The sequence below is a fragment of the Somniosus microcephalus genome, chromosome 13, assembly GCF_052327205.1.
Source record: "Somniosus microcephalus isolate GS21.2 chromosome 13, FLI_Smic_1.0, whole genome shotgun sequence".
NCBI classification, from domain to species: domain Eukaryota; kingdom Metazoa; phylum Chordata; class Chondrichthyes; order Squaliformes; family Somniosidae; genus Somniosus; species Somniosus microcephalus.
Window position 1 is genome coordinate 125,204,533 of NC_140999.1, and position 16,645 is coordinate 125,221,177.

The window sequence follows — 16,645 nt, forward strand, 5'->3', positions numbered from 1 at the left end:
TTCATTGTCAGTAACGACTGCCAAGATGTACATATAATCAGCGTTTTGACCACAGCAGAATTCTGCTTTGCCTTCTGCCAATACAATCCACGTGTAGCTAAAGGATTGTGTGATATTATGAAATATTTAATTGCCGTTCCTTATTACCGATTTTATATTTATTGCTTTTCTTGTTCAAACATCAGTATGAATGCTAACTCCCGCAGTGTTGTTGTGGGGAGGGAGAGAATTGTGTTACGAGACTGTAGCCCCAATTTTAATCCAACCGCACCTCCCCCCACCCCCACAGCGTGAATGGAGAGGGTTCAAGTCCCACACCAGTTTTACTCCCTGCCCGATTTTACTCTCATTGACGAGGTTAAGAAAAATGGGCACCTTACCCAAACCCACCCCATTCTAACCAGGCAGGTGAGGTTCGTGGTCCAATGGATAACATAGAAATACAGATTTGAATCAAGCCGCATTGGGACTTTCCATTGTGTAATGATCAATAACATGTCATTCTAGAGTGGTACACTAGATGGAGCCGTAGAGCTGTATAGAGCTGTATATTTAGTTGTATGTGTTTAAGACTACATTACCCACGATGCACTAGGCTACCCACAAGGCAGTAGTCAAGATGGCTGCCTGCACACAGAAGTACACATGCTGAATCTCTACAGATGCTGTACCTAGAGAACGTGTACTGAATAAATGACTAGCTAGAAGCTAGCTGTTCATAATAAGAATGTCTAGATATTAATGAACATAACATGGTACCAGGATTGGTGAAGATCTGCTCAAAATTGTGAAACGCGACATGGAGAATTTGAAGCCACCGGAGTTTTTGAATCTCACGGGAAATGTTGACTACAATTGGCAGACTTTCAAACAACAATTCGAACTCTACATTGCTGCCATCGGGTTCGGTACGAAGCCAGACGCAAGGAAAATAGCGTTGCTGCTCACGGTTGCAGGCCCACAGGCGATAGAGGTGTTTAATACATTTGTATTTAATCCAGAGGAGAACAGAAACAAATTAGACGATGTGCTAAAGAAATTTGATACACATTGTTCTCCCAAAAAGAATGAAACCTATGAGAGGTATGTGTTCTGTTCAAGGACACAGCAGCAAAATGAGACCTTTGATAGCTTTGTGACTGATCTGAAACTGAAAGCACAGACATGTAATTTCTCTGAACTGAAAGCATCCATGATTCGTGACCAGATTGTGTTTGGTATTCAGGATAAAAAGGTCAGGGAACATCTGTTGAGAGAAACCGAACTGACATTGGAAAATGCTGTGAAAATATGCCAAGCCAGTGAGCGAGCTCGACAGCACGCGAAGACTTTCAGTGAAATCAATAATGATGCAATTGTAGTAAGTGCTGCTGTCGGTGCTGAGTCCTACAAAGGGAAGAAACATGGGCAGAACAGAAATGAAAAGCAATCGGAGGAAGGAATTTTTGATTGTAAACGCTGTGGTTACAAACACCAGTTAAAACAATGCCCAGCGTTTGGAAAAATATGCACAAAATGTCATGGAAAGAATCACTTTGCCAAACAATGCTTTTCAAAAGTAAAAACAAAGGAAGGGCAACAAGTCAATACGATTGAGGACACTGATTTAAGTGAGACATTTTTTGTACGAATGGTGTCATGTGACAATGTCAAAAATGATACAGAAAATGTGCAGCCCTCAGATATGGACAATGCTGAACATAAAATTAATGCAGTAAAAGAGGACAAATGGATGATCCCACTGCAGGTAAATAGAGCATTAGTTACAATGAAACTAGACACTGGGGCAAAAGCAAACTTAATCAGTATTAGTGACATTAAAAATATGAAAGGAAAGCCCAAAATACAGAAAAAGTCAGTACTACTGAAGGACTATAATGGACAGAAAATAGATAGCTTAGGTGTATGCAGACTTAAAGTGACAGTCAAAGACAAAGTGCATCATCATGTTTTCTGTTGTGGCTGAAGGACTTGATTCACTACTGGGTGACAAAGCTTGTGAGGACTTAGAACTGGTCAAGAGAGTATACCATATAAACTGTGCCATAAACAGACCAGATGACTCAGTGGATTCTGTAGTAAATAATTTCCAGGATGTGTTCAAGGGATTTGGAGTTCTACCATTCACTTACAAGATCCAGCTAAAGGAGGATGCTCAGCCAATGGTACATGCTCTATGAAGAGTTCCAGCACCCCTGCGTGACCGGCTCAAGAATGAACTGGACAGAATGACCACACTAGGAGTCATCAGGAAAGTCGAAGAGCCAACAGACTGGGTTAACTCCATGGTATGTGTAAAGAAAAAGAACAATGATCTAAGAATATGCATGGATCCAAAGGACTTAAATGCAAACATAAAACGTGAACACTACCAGATTCCCAAGTGAGAAAAAATCACCAGTGAAATGTCAGGTGCCAGATACTTTACAAAGCTCGATGCCTCACAAGGATTTTGGCAACTAAAACTGGATGAAGAGAGCACCAAATACTGTACCTTCAACACACCATTTGGCAGGTATTGTTTCCTCAGAATGCCTTTCGGGATAATATCTGCATCTGAAATCTTTCATCGAGCGATGGAACACATAATTGAAGGTCTGGAAGGAGTTCAGGTCTATGTTGATGACATCATCATCTGGGGCTCCACACTGAAAAAACACAATGAGAGAGTGACTAAAGTGCTACAGAGCATACGCCAGAATGGACTGAAGCTCAACAAAGCCAAGTGTCAGTTTGGCGTCCAGGAAGTCACTTTCCTAGGAGATAATCTATCTGGTAAAGGAATAGAGCCAGATATGGAAAAAGTAAACGCCATACTCAAAATGCCCCGACCCACTGACAAAAAAGGAGTGCTACGCATCATGGGGATGATAAACTTCATTGGAAAGTTCATTCCTAACTTGTCAGCCAAGACAACCTGTCTGCGAGACCTGCTACATAAAACAAATGAGTTCGCATGGACAGAAAGACATGAACAAGAGTGGATTAATCTCAAAACAGTGTTGACAACCACACCTGTACTCACTTTCTTTGAACCAACAAAGAGAATCAAAGTGTCAACGGATGCATCAAAAGATGGCCTAGGTGCGGTCTTGCTACAAGCAGAGGGTGAAGATTGGAAGCCTGTTGCCTATGCCTCCAGGTCTATGACTGATACTGAGTGTTGATACACCCAGATTGAAAAGGAATGTCTAGGCTTGGTAGTTGGACTAGAAAAGTTTCATGGCTACATATATGGACTTCCCACCTTCACAGTTGAGACAGACCACAGCCCACTGGTTGCCATCATAAAAAAAAATCTGAATGAGATGTCTCCAAGGATTCAACGACTCATGATGAAGCTGCAAAGATATGACTTTGAACTGATCCACACACCAGGCAAATACATAGTGTTAGCAGATGCACTATCCCGAGCACCCACAATGAGTCAAGCGAGCTCTACTGAAGAAGATGTGGATGTTCATGTGAGTATGGTCACTGCTGCGCTGCCCGTGTCAGACACAAAATCAATGCAAATAGCAGAAGAAACAGTAAAAGATACAGTGTTACAAACAGTAATAGAAAACATTCATCATCATTGGCCAAAAGGTTCCTTTCCAAAATACTTTCACATAAGGTCAGAATTGAGTGCCGCAAGTGGACTATTACTAAAACAGAACAGAATAGTCATTCCACAGGCTCTATATCAAGACATGCTCAAAAGGATTCATGAGGGACACCTCGGAATTGAAAAATGCAAAAGGAGAGCAAGAGACACTGTTTATTGGCCTGGCATAAATAAGGACATTGAGAACATGATAGGCAAATGTGAGACATGTCAGAAACACCAAAACAAACAAGCAAAGGAACCAATGATAGTAGCTGACATACCAACAGCACCATGGCAAAAGGTTGGTATGGACCTCTTTCATTTAAATGGTAAAGAATATCTAATAGTGATTGACTACTATTCTAACTATCCTGAGATGGCGCTGCTCTCAAGCACATCAGCAAGCAGTGTCATAATGCATGTGAAATCCATCTTCGCCAGATATGGAATTCCTAGGATTGCCGTTAGCGACAATGGTCCGTGCTTCAACTGTAAGGAGTGGCAACCCTTTGCAGCACAGTATGACTTTCAGCACATCACATCCAGTCCTTTGTATGCTCAGTCAAATGGTAAGGCAGAGAAAAGTGTTCAAGTTCTCAAGCAGCTACTGAAGAAAGCGACAGAAAGCAAGTATGATCCTTATCTCGCCCTGCTGAGCTACCGAGCCTCACCTTTAGACTGTGGTTCTTCACCTGCTGAACTACTAATGGGTCGCAAGTTGTGCACCATGCTGCCCTGCTGTGCAAATGAAAAGCAAAGTAAGGAACTTAGACAGAGACTTCAACTGTTAAAGCTGAAACAGAAATCATACTATGACAAGTCATCCAAAACTCTAAAATCATTGACAAGGGATGATGTTGTCAGGATTGAGGATCCAGATGCATGGAACAGGAAAGCTACAGTTCTTGAGGAAGTACGACCAAGGTCATTCATTGTTAGAACTGAGGAAGGACAGATTCTCAGGAGGAACCGCCGTTCCCTCCTAAAAACACAAGAAACTATCCAACAGCAGATTGATGACAATGCCGCAACTGAATCTTGTCAATCACCACCAGAACAATCTCATGCAAACACATCAGACTTACCCATGCTGAGAAGACCCACACGTGTAGTATAAAAACCTGATAGACTTAATCTTTGAGTACAAAGAAAAACTATATTGAAAATGTATTGACTGTTGCGAAAATGTTTATGTTTATAGAGCACTAACAAAAGTGTTACTGATATCATCTTTATCGTTTTTCTTGAAAGTTGATTGATATTGATTTTGTTAACCTCAAAGAAAGGGGGATGTAATGATCAATAACATGTCATTCTAGAGTGGTACACTAGATGGAGCCGTAGAGCTGTATAGAGCTGTATATTTAGTTGTATGTGTTTAAGACTACACTACCCACGATGCACTAGGCTACCCACAAGGCAGTAGTCAAGATGGCTGCCTGCACACAGAAGTACACATGCTGAATCTCCACAGATGCTGTACCTAGAGAACGTGTACTGAATAAATGACTAGCTAGAAGCTAGCTGTTCATAATAAGAATGTCTAGTTATTAATGAACAGAACACATTGTGCACTGGAGCTCACAAGTACTGCCCACATTGACATATTTCCAGCATAATTGGGTTTTTTAGGGTTCTTTCTGGTTTAGGCTTCCAGGGGCTAAAACCGCTTTCGCAGAAGCAGAGTCACCACCATTTATTATATCAAAAACAATTGTAAACACTAATGGAGGGTAGAGATTCCTAATCACCCATGTGCTATTTAATAAAACTATGTTTGTTTTGTTTCATGGCACCTGTGGCTGGAAAGGAAGTGACCATTGTAAACTTCCTGTGTCATGAGATAATTTCCTCCCCAATATTTAGTCAGAATTGTTATAGGGCTCTAAAGTACAGCAGAAATGAATTAAAATGAGGTCATTCATATCAATTTGGTGGTATTTCAACTTAATATTGCCTAATGAAAAAGATCAAGGAGGAAATGGCCTATTTAAAGTTCCTGTACTGTATGCTCTACAAGATCCATGTAAATGCTAGTTGGTTGATTCGATAGTAAAACTTAGCAGCAATGGCATCAATGCATGTAACTGAATGCCGATGTTGGTTCTCTCAACCCACACAGGTAGGTTTATAACTGGAGTCTTGCATCTCTCTGCTATGTTCAAAACAGCTTGATGCAGGCTGCCATTTTTTGCAGCACAGTGAAGTCCTTTACAGCTGGCAGTTATCTTTACTGCGCCAAATGTTATCCATTGCTGGTGGCAAACTTCTATTTACACTTCTCAACAGCTGTATTCTTTGGTCCCGGTTATAAAATGCCGAAAAATGTAAATTTTAAAACATTTAAGCTAAAATAACCCATTCTATCCACTTCTTTGAATATTCAGTATGATATATGGAAGAAAGAGGAAAGGAAAATAAGATAAAAGTCTTGGGGGTACATTTACGTCTTTACTGCTTGGACATTAAGCATTGGTTGGATGTAACACAGAGAGAAAAGTCTGGCAGGGAGCATTGCATACCCCTTACAGAACCCACCAGATATTCCTTTCATTAAATTACATGCTGGCACTCAATGGGCTATGAGAGCAAATCTCCAGAACACCACAAAAGCAGACTCCATAAAGTTTCTAACTAATGGTATTTCACAGGGATTCCTGTCTAAAATCATTTGCTTCCAAATACCTCGAGGAATAAAGAAAATTGCATTATGTTAGAATGGAGCCATCAATTTTGCTGTGACAATATCTGTAAGCAAAGTTTGAAAGAAATTTAGAAACATTTATTTCCTTAAAGAGTAGAGTGAGTAATGTTAAATTGAATCAGATTCCCGAACGAGGCAGCTCCAAGGGTTTTGTTTATTATGTCCATAGAAAAATAATTACAACAAGCATAATTGGTTCTGGAGAGGCCTCGAGGTACTGAAGAATTTAACAGTAAATAGTTGCAACATCTTGTCAAATGACATAGCTCCAAAAAGGCGAGATCAGAATCATGTTAAACTAGTCCTGCTTAAGCAATATCTCCTAATCACTGAGTTTGACGAAAGAACTAGTCCTGTGTTATACCTGCTGCAATGCAAGAGTTTACTGATTTATTTGTTTTAATATGAATTAAACATGACATTTCCTGCAAAATAAACTACAGATTGATAATTCACTTGTGTGAACATTACCACACTCTAAATAACATGGGAAAGGGGCCAACAATTTACAGGCACAGAGACCGCATACTGTTGGTAAAACTGAACCAAGACTGAATAAACCCACAGTCACACAATTGAATGAAAATATCTTTATTATTAATTAGACAGGAGGAGTGGCTTCAAAGCTATCATCTAAGCTACAGGTTCAAAGCCAACTACCAGCCCTGAAATTCCAAAGGAGCTCTCCCATCTCCAGATGTAATTCTGATGGGAGACTGGCAGAATCCTCAGTAAACCACCCATTTACGCAATTTCCCATAATGGTCCCCTGATCTCCCATTGGGGTTACGTCGGGAGAACCCCTGCGGAAATTCAGTGCCGCCATCTTCTGTCAAGTCCAAGACCAGTCGGGGGCAGGGCAAGGATTCGGATCATTGCTTGAGTTTGTTTATATTTGCTCATGGGATGTGGACATTGCTGGTGAGGCTGCAATTACTGCCCATTCCTAGCTGCCCTGAGTAGATAGTGGTGGGCCTTCTTGAAATGATACTGGAGTGACTAACTGGGCATTGCATCAACTACATAGTATGGGACTGCGTAGGGGTCCCTGAAAGACTTTAGTGAACCATTTGGGCTTTTACAGCAGCTTTCATGGTGTCCGACCACTGATGACCAGATTTATAGAACTCAATTTCATGACTTGAATTCTGGGCCTCGATATTCCTCTCTCCACTGCAATGGAACGTTAGGCAGGCGCGGCACACCGGACAGGCACTGCGCTTGGATTTACAGGTTTGGGTCATTAGCATGGCTCTGGCAGGTGGAAGGAGCTACTGATAGCTTCTTCAGGCACTCCTCCAAATGGATGTCCAAACAGCATTCCAAAAGGAAAATGATGCAGGAGGATTCTCGTGTTTCCACACCTTTTCGCCTCTCCCTTGTACCTGCGAATTGAACATTTCTCAGGCCCACAGGAGAGGAATTCTGGGGCCCTGATGGTTGCTTTGCTGCTGTGAATTTATTGAAAACTGCAAAAAACAGGTGGGATCACATTACAAGACATAGGGGTGAGCGTAAAAAAACAGATTTGGTTTTCAAAATCAGATTTTTAGTTTCATTTTTACTTTTTAGAAGTGTCTGGGTATCCCACTCGGGCTGTCTGGTTGTAAAGTGGGCAGGTGGAAACCCGAGGATCAGGTAACTGTTAGGAATCACTCAGACTTTGTTCTTATGGTTTCCGATGTCAATTAGCCTCCCAATTACTCCCAGGTATCCATTATTTCCAATTTATTTTCCATGTAAACCACAATGATTATTCTCAAATGAACTTTTACTAATGAGATATGACCATCTTAACCAGGTGAAAAGAGAGTTGTTCTCTTAATTCTGTTGCAATTGATCAGAGCTTTCGTACACCAATACCTTTTATGCCAAGTCCGTTGGTTACCTTACACACGTAACCCGTGCATGTCGTTTAATCACTAAAGCGACATCTTGCATACTTAACTCATTGTTCGGTTTCTGTGTTTGTGTCGCTGTGTAATACTTTACAATTACTTTTGTTTTTACAGGTGAACTGCAATGATGATAACGGGATACTGCTGGGCAATTGGGGCCCCAATTATTCTGATGGAGTACCTCCAACAATGTGGAATGGAAGCATTACCATCCTCCATCGATGGAATAAATTGGTCTGTCAGCCTGTTCGCTATGGCCAATGCTGGGTGTTTGCGGCAGTGGCCTGCACAGGTACGTAGCAGACTGGGCAATGGGGTTTGATAAAGAAATGGTATAAAACACCAAAATTAGCATCTGACTGGCATGGAACTGCATAGGAATAGATTAAGAAACAATTGTGGTTTTAAGCTACTGAGAACTGGATATATAGCACAGACCTCATTATAACCAACTCCGATAATACACATTTAACCTTATCAGAAGCTTTTTTATAATCCCATCTGAAGCTCCAACATCTTTTGTGAAAGAAGCTCAAACTTCAATTGCATGAATTCTTTATGAATTATTCCAACAGCATCTACCAGTTGGTAGTAATGAGGTCTAACTGGAGTCGTACAATCACAACCAATTCATTCGCAACAACTGGGCTTAAGTAAATGGTTGCGTATTGAATGAGACTTATCGTGACCTCTTAAAATGTGATTCGGTTCCAGTTTTATGTGGCAATGCTCATGAAGTGCAGGAATGCAATGGCAGTGTTCCTGATTTTTTTATGTAATTATATTGCTTTTAGTGAGAACATATGTAGGTATGAAAATATTAGCTAACAACTAACACTCTGGAAAAAAAACATTCTGATTAAAATATAGATGGGGCTATGAAGGAAAGGGTGGTAATATCAGAGAGCGAGGTGGAGCTGACAATTTCTTGTGGAGGCAACAGTTTAGTCTTGCGCAGTTAAATGTCCCAATTGGGTAGGATTGATGTGATTTATAATTTAATGTCCCATTGATGTAATCTGAACAGTGAGTTTAAATAATAGCCTGAAATTCACTTTCTTTTGAACACTGCTGGTATTTTGGAGTAATGGAGAAGGAATCTCTAGTTTAACGGAGTATAGATATTTTATCAACTGAGTACTTTGACCGTTTATTATGCAATTATACCTTTATGATGCACTGGCAGTTTAGATGGAAATTCTATTATGTCATGTATTCACATAATAAAAGAAATATTTGCCAATTAAACACAATTTACTTTGCCAATTAACTCCCCCCTCCCTCTCCCCCTCCCCTCTCCCCCCTGTCTCACCCTCTCTCTCTCCCCCTCTCTCCCTCCCCCTCTCTCTCCCCCCTCCCTCCCCTTCCCTCCCCCTCCCCCTCCCTCCCCCTCTCTCTCTCCCCCTCCCTCCCCTCGCTCTCTCTCCCCCTCGCTCGCTCTCCCCCTCTCTCTCTCCCCCTCTCTCCCCCTCTCTCTCTCTCCCCCCTCCCTCCCCCCTCCCTCCCCCTCTCTCCCCCTCCCTCCCCCTCTCTCTCTCCCCCTCCCTCCCCCTCTCTCCCCCTCTCTCTCTCCCCCCTCTCTCTCTCCCCCCTCCCTCCCCCTCTCTCTCTCCCCCTCTCTCTCTCTCCCCCCTCCCTCCCCCCTCCCCCTCTCTCTCCCCCCTCCCTCCCCCTCTCTCTCTCCCCCCTCCCTCCCCCCCTCCCTCCCCCTCTCTCTCTCTCCCCCCTCCCTCCCCCTCTCTGCACCCTCCCTCCCCCTCTCTCCCCCCTCCCTCCCCCTCTCTCTCTCCCCCTCCCTCCCCCTCTCTCTCTCCCCCTCTCTCTCTCTCCCCCCTCCCTCCCCTCTCTCCCCCTCTCTCTCTCTCTCCCCCCTCCCTCCCCCTCTCTCTCTCCCCCCTCCCTCCCTCCCCCCTCCCTCCCTGTTACGTCCGTGTAATAATAAGAAAAGGACTGCAGAGAACGGTACAACAGGAGTTTACTCAACGTGGTTCAAACTGCAACTGAAACAACAGATTACTACTCAGCGTTATATACAGGTGTGGTCACTGCCGGTACTACAGTATACATGAGCTGTAGAAGGTAGTTCCCCCCTTAAAGGTACATACATTACAATTCCTCCCCTTTTAGATTAACAGTACCATAACACTCATTTAACAATTAAATATCAAACTAATTACAATTAACACTTTTAACATGCAACATTAGCTGAAAATAGTCTATTTATAAATTCAGTCTTTGGGGAGGCGTCCTGATCCTTTCTGGATAGCGCCTTTCCCGAGTGTCTTGCTCTTGGTGCGGAGGCGATTCTGGCCCCCTGTCGTCGGTTGGTTCATCAGCTTCCGATGCTACTGTTTCTGGGGTAGATGCTACCTGTACGTCGGGTTCATCACCAGGTATGTATGGGCGAGGCATGGGGTTGACTCTTTCCTCTGACTCTAGGATCTGGTCAGCATGGCGTCTCACGATGCTCTCCCCAACATCCACTGTGTACATTAGTGGCCCCTGCCGTGTGCATATCGTTCCTGGTTGCTATTTCTCTGTTCGGTAGTCGCGGGCCAAGACTGGTTGCCCTACATTGAAGCTCCTTGTCTGCTTCTCATTGATGTGCTGGAATTGCTTACTCTCAACATCTCTTCGTACATTTGGTCTGAGCAAATCCAGACGAGATCTCAACCTTCGGTTAAAGAACATCATGGCTGGGGCCTGGTTGGTGACTGCATGTGTCGCATTTCTGTAGGCTAACAGGAAATTGTCCATCTTATGCTACAGTGGAATGTCGTCATCGCACATGGCCCTTACTGCTTTTTTAAAGGTTTGTACGAACCTCTCAGCCAATCCATTTGTGGCTGGATGATACGGGGTGGATGTGTAATGCCTTACCCCATTCCTTTTCATAAATCTTCGAAACTCTTCGGACACAAACTGTGGTCCGTTATCAGAGGAAATCTGCTCTGGCAAGCCATTCCTGGCAAAAATGGTCCGTAGGACTGCAATAGTTTTCTCCGTGGTGGTGGAGGACATTTTGATCACCTCAGGCCATTTCGAGTGCGCATCCACGGCTATTAAAAACATTGAGTCCATGAATGGACCAGCAAAATCAATATGCACCCGTTGCCATGGAGATGAGGGCCACTCCCATGGGTGTAGAGGGGCATGTGGTGGTGCATTTTGGACCTTCTGGCATCCTGAGCAGCTCTTTGTCAGGTCCTCAATTTGCTGATCGATCCCCGGCCACCACACATAAGTCCTAGCAAGGCTTTTCATTTTCACCCCTCCCAGATAACCTTCGTGAAGCTCATTGAGCACTCTCTCCCTTAACTTGGGTGGAATTACCACTCGGGATCCACACATCAAGGTCCCCTGGCATACTGACAGCTGTTCTCTTCTGGATGAGAATGCTGGCAACAGTGAGTCGCCATGTGCTGGCCATCCCTTCACCGTCAAATCATATGCCCGAGAGAGTGTCGGGTCATTTCGGGTCTCCTTCTCTATACCAGCGTTAGTTACTGGCAAGCATTCAATTATAGTCGAATGAAATATTTCAACAGGATCCACTGCTGGTGCTTCCTCCGCAGTAGGTAGTGGCAGGCGTGATAGCCCATCAGCGTTTCCATGCTGTTTCATGCCCTTATACTCGATTTCATATTGCTGCGCCCCTAGAAAAAGGGACCATCTTTGTAGCCGTTGCGCATTCATCACCGGAACGCCCTTCTTTGGATTAAAGATGGAGACAAGTGGTTGGTGGTCAGTCAGCAAGGTGAACTTCTGCCCGTGCAGATAGTGATTCAACTTTTTCACTCCCCACACTAGGCTGAGGGCCTCCCTGTCAATCTGGGCATAGTTACGCTCGGCTGAGGTTAGTGACCGAGACGCAAAGGCTACTGGCCTCTCCGAGCCGTCCGGGAATTTGTGCGACAGCACCGCTCCAATGCCATAGGGTGATGTATCACACGCCAACCGAATTGGTAGTGCTGGGTTGAAATGAGCCAACACCTCTTTTGATGTGATCAATGCTTTGCTCTTCTGGAAAGCTCGTTTACATTCGTCACTCCACTTCCATGGTACCCCTGTTTGCAGTAGGGTGTTCAGTGGGTGTAGTACGGTAGACAAATTAGGCAAGAACTTATGATAGTAGTTCACCAGCCCGAGGAACGACCTCAGTTGTGACACATTTTCCGGTGCTGGAGCCTTGACTACTGCCTCAATCTTTTCAGGGGACTTATGTAACCCCTCTTTATCAATAACGTGGCCACAATACGAGATCTGCTTCTGGAAAAACTCGCATTTGTGGCGATTAGCTCGGAGCCCATATTCCTTCAATCTAGTGAGCACCTGCTCCAGGTTGGCGAGGTGATCACTGTCATTTTCGCCCGTGACCAGGATGTCGTCCAAATAACACTGGGTCCCTGGAATCCCTTGCAGAACTTGTTCCATTGCCCTTTGCCAAATAGCCGGAGCTGATGCTACCCCGAACACCAGCCGGTTGTATTGGTAGAGACCTTTATGAGTGTTGATCGTGAGGTACTGTTTCGAGGCTTCTTCTACCTCCATTTGCAGGTACGCCTGGGCCAGATCAATCTTAGTGAAGCGTTTCCCTCCAGATAGCGAGGCGAAAATATCTTCAATCCGCAGAAGCGGATATTGTACCATGTGAAGGACTGGGTTCACTGTCACCTTAAAGTCCCCACAGATGTGAACCTTCTTTGGTTCCCCAGGCGTATTACTCAACGACCTCTTCATTACAGGAACGATGGGTGTAGCCCACTCACTCCAGTCCACTTTGGACAGTACTCCTGAACGTTCCAAACCTCCCAGCTCTGCTTCGATGGCTGGGCGGATCGCATAAGGTATCGGTCTGGCCTTAAAAACCTTTGGGTTTGCATTTTCCTCTATTTTGATCGTCGCTGTTATGCCTTTTAGTGTTCCGAGTCCGTGCTGGAACACTTCTTGTGCGTCAGTTAGCATTTTTGACAGTCGACCAGGTGTGACGTCGTCATCCTTTTTGGCATCTACAGTCAGTGCTTGTTTGGAATGCCAATCTAGCTGTATCTTCCGGATCCATTCACGTCCTAGTAGTGGTGGTCCTCCATCTGGCAATACATATAGGTCCATTTTTGGTGTTTCCTTGCCGTTATATATAACGTTCACCCTTATTTTTCCTTTGGGGTAGACTTTTTGCCCCGTGTACATCTTCAAGACAATCTTTGTATCTCTCAAAGGTATATGTGAGAATAGCCGCCTGTAGTCCCTTCGGTTTATGACTGTTAGGGCTGATCCTGTGTCCAATTCCATTTTCACTTGGACTCCTGCTATCTTGAGCGTGACCCAGATAGTTTGGTGATCCTCCATTTTGATCACATTATGTAGTTTCAGACAACCCAGCTCCTTGCTTCCGGAGTCTGTATCACTCTTCTGTTTGTCTGAACTACTCTCCGTCACCTTATGTACCTTCTTGTACTTCTCCTGTGGAGATTTCTTGCTGCTGGTTTTCTTTCCCGACCTACAGACTCTTGCTGCGTGTCCTACTTTTCCACACTGTCTGCACACTTTGTCCTTGAACCAGCAATCATTATGGTTGTGTGTTGTTCTGCCGCAGCGATAGCACTTCACTGTTCCGTATGACATTTCATTTGTGCCATATTCTTGCGGTCTCCGTTGTATCTCTGCAGCGCCCCGTGCTGCTGCTTCGTGTGATACTGCAATGCTGAAAGCCTTGTCCAGTGTAAGATCCTTTTCTGATAGAAGCCGTTTCTGGGTTCCTTCACCTTGAAGCCCACACACAAACTTGTCCCTTAAAGTATCTGCTAGTCCCGTTCCAAACTGGCAGTGTTTCGATAGCTTGCGCAGTTCCGTTAAATACTCAGCATTACTTTCATCTTTATGCTGGTTCCTTTTGTGAAACTTAAATCTTTCTGCTATCAGCAGCGGTGTGGGGTTTAAGTGGTCCTGTAGGATTGACACTATGTTTTCAATATCCTTTTCTACTGGCTTCTCTGGGGTTACTAGGTTTCATAGTAAACCATATGTTTTTGTACCCATTGAATTCAACAATACCAGCACTTTCTTGTCATCTGGCACTTCTTTCGCCTTGCAGTATACTTCTATGCGTTCGACGTATGTCGTCCAAACTTCGACTTCATTGTCGAACGCTGTGATACTGCCACTCTTCGGCATTTTTGGGTGTGGTTAGACTGGCTTAAAATGGCATCTTCCGCGCTTTCCTTTCTTCCCCGCTGCGTCTTATAATGGCATCTTCCGCGCTGCTGCGAACGCCGCTCTCGGCGGTCCTCATGGCAAATGGCGACGCCCTGTGGGTTTCGTGCGCTGCTCTTGCACTGCTGCCAATGCCGCTCTCTGCGGTCCTCGTGGCAATGGCAGCGCCTCGCGTTTTCCTGCACGCCTCTCTCTCCCGTTGATGCTGCTCGGCCCTTGACCACTGGCTGAGCTCTGCTCTCTCTCGCCTCTCTCCCCCGTTGACGCCACTCGGTCCTGAACACCGGCTGCGCCCTGTGCGCTCTGCCCTCTCTCCCCCGTCGACGCTGCTCGGCCTTTTTCTGTGCCGCTCGGTCGGGCTCTAGCCCGTCGCTGTCCGGGAAGGGTCTGCGCAGTACCTGTTGCCAGCCCATTTCGCTGGACCACCGTGACTGGAAAGCCAAGCCTGGCTCTCGACAGCCTCCCCTGCGATGCTCAAATCTCCGCTGGATGACTGGGCGGTTGCCCGTGGTCGACGCACATGCTTCTGGACTCAACCTTCTTCCACTGTTCTCCAGGAGCGAATCCCTGGGAGGTGATGCAGAGTTGCAGGTAGGTTCGAACTTGCTCGTCGCCACTGTTACGTCCATGTAATAATAAGAAAAGGACTGCAGAGAACGGTACAACAGCAGTTTACTCAACGTGGTTCAAACTGCAACTGAAACAACAGATTACTACTCAGCGTTATATACAGGTGTGGTCACTGCCGGTACTACAGTATACATGAGCTGTAGAAAGTAGTTCCCCCCCTTAAAGGTACATACATTACACTCCCCCCTCCCTCCCCCCCGCCCCCTCCCTCCCCCCTCTCTCTGCCCCCTCCCTCCCCCCTCTCTGCCCCCTCCCTCCCCCTCTCTCTGCCCCCTCCCTCCCCCTCTCTCTGCCCCCTCCCTCCCCCTCGCTCTGCCCCCTCCCTCCCCCTCTCTCTGCCCCCTCCATCCCCCTCTCTCCCCACTCTCTGCCCCCTCCCTCCCCCTCTCTCTGCCCTCCCCCTCTCCCCTCTCTCTGCCCCCTCCCTCCCCCTCTCCCCTCTCTCTGCCCCCTCCCTCCCCCTCTCTCTGCCCCTCCCTCCCCCTCTCTCTGCCCCCTCCCTCCTCCTCTCTCTGCCCCCTCCCTCCTCCTCTCTCTGCCCCCTCCCTCCCCCTCTCTCTGCCCCCTCCCGCCCCCTCTCTCTCCCCCCTCTCCCCCCTCTCTCTCCCCTCTCTCTCTCCCCCAGTCTCTCTCTCCCTCCCCAGTCTCTCTCTCTCCCCCCCAGTCTCTCTCTCTCCCCCAGTCTCTCTCTCTCTCTCCCCGCCTCTCTCTCTCCCCAGTCTCTCTCTCTCTCTCTCCCCCCAGTCTCTCTTTTTCCTTCCCTCTTTCTCTCCTTCCCTCTCTCTCCTACCCTTTCTCTCTCTCCTTCCCCCTCTCTCTCTCCTTCCCTCTCTCTCTCCTTCCCTCTCTCTCTCCTTCCCTCTCTCTCTCTCCTTCCCTCTCTCTCTCTCTCCTTCCCTCTCTCTCTCTCTCTCCTTCCCTCTCTCTCTCTCTCCTTCCCTCTCTCTCTCTCTCTCCTCTCTCCTTCCCTCTCTCTCTCCTCTCTCCTTCCCTCTCTCTCTCCTACCCTCTCCTTCCCTCTCTCCTTCCCTCTCTCTCTGTCACACACTCCCAGTCTCACTCTCTCTCTCTCTCTCCCCCAGTCTCCCTCTCTCTCTTTCTCTCTCTTCCCCCCAGTCGCTCTCTCCCCCCAGTCTCTCTCTTCTCCCCCCAGTCTCTCTCTTCTCTCCCCAGTCTCTCTCTCTCCTTCCCTCTCTCTCTCCTTCCCTCTCTCTCTCTCCTTCCCTCTCTCTCCTTCCTTCTCTCTCTCTCCTTCCCTCTCTCTCTCTCTCCTTCCCTCTCTCTCTCTCCTTCCCTCTCTCCCTGTCTCTCTCTCCTTCCCTCTCTCCTTCCCTCTCTCTCTCTCTCTCCCCCAGTCTCTCTCTCTCTCTCTCTCCCCCAGTCTCTCTCTCTCTCACACTCCCAGTCTCTCTCCCCCCCCCAGTCTCCCTCTCTCTCCCAGTCTCTCTCTGCCCCCCCAGTCTCTCTCTACCCCCCAGTCTCTCTCTGCCCCCCATCTCTTTCTCTTCTCCCCCCAATCTCTCTCTCTTTCTCTTCTCCCCCCAGTCTCTCTCTCTTCTCCCCCCAGTCTGTCAACCGCGCGGCCCTCTAAACTGCCCTGGCAACGCCGGG

The 16,645-nt window shown here is 46.3% G+C and overlaps 1 protein-coding gene across 1 annotated transcript in view; it reads left to right on the top strand.

Annotated features, from left to right (window-relative positions):
* Nucleotides 1–16,645, top strand: part of LOC147108584 (protein-glutamine gamma-glutamyltransferase 2-like) — a 118,263-nt gene that overhangs the window by 48,320 nt on the left and 53,298 nt on the right. Inside the window, exon 6 of the mRNA XM_086005272.1 lies at nt 8,306–8,483. Within this exon, the coding sequence (XP_085861398.1) occupies nt 8,306–8,483 (178 nt within the window). The remainder of the gene's footprint in view (nt 1–8,305; nt 8,484–16,645) is intronic.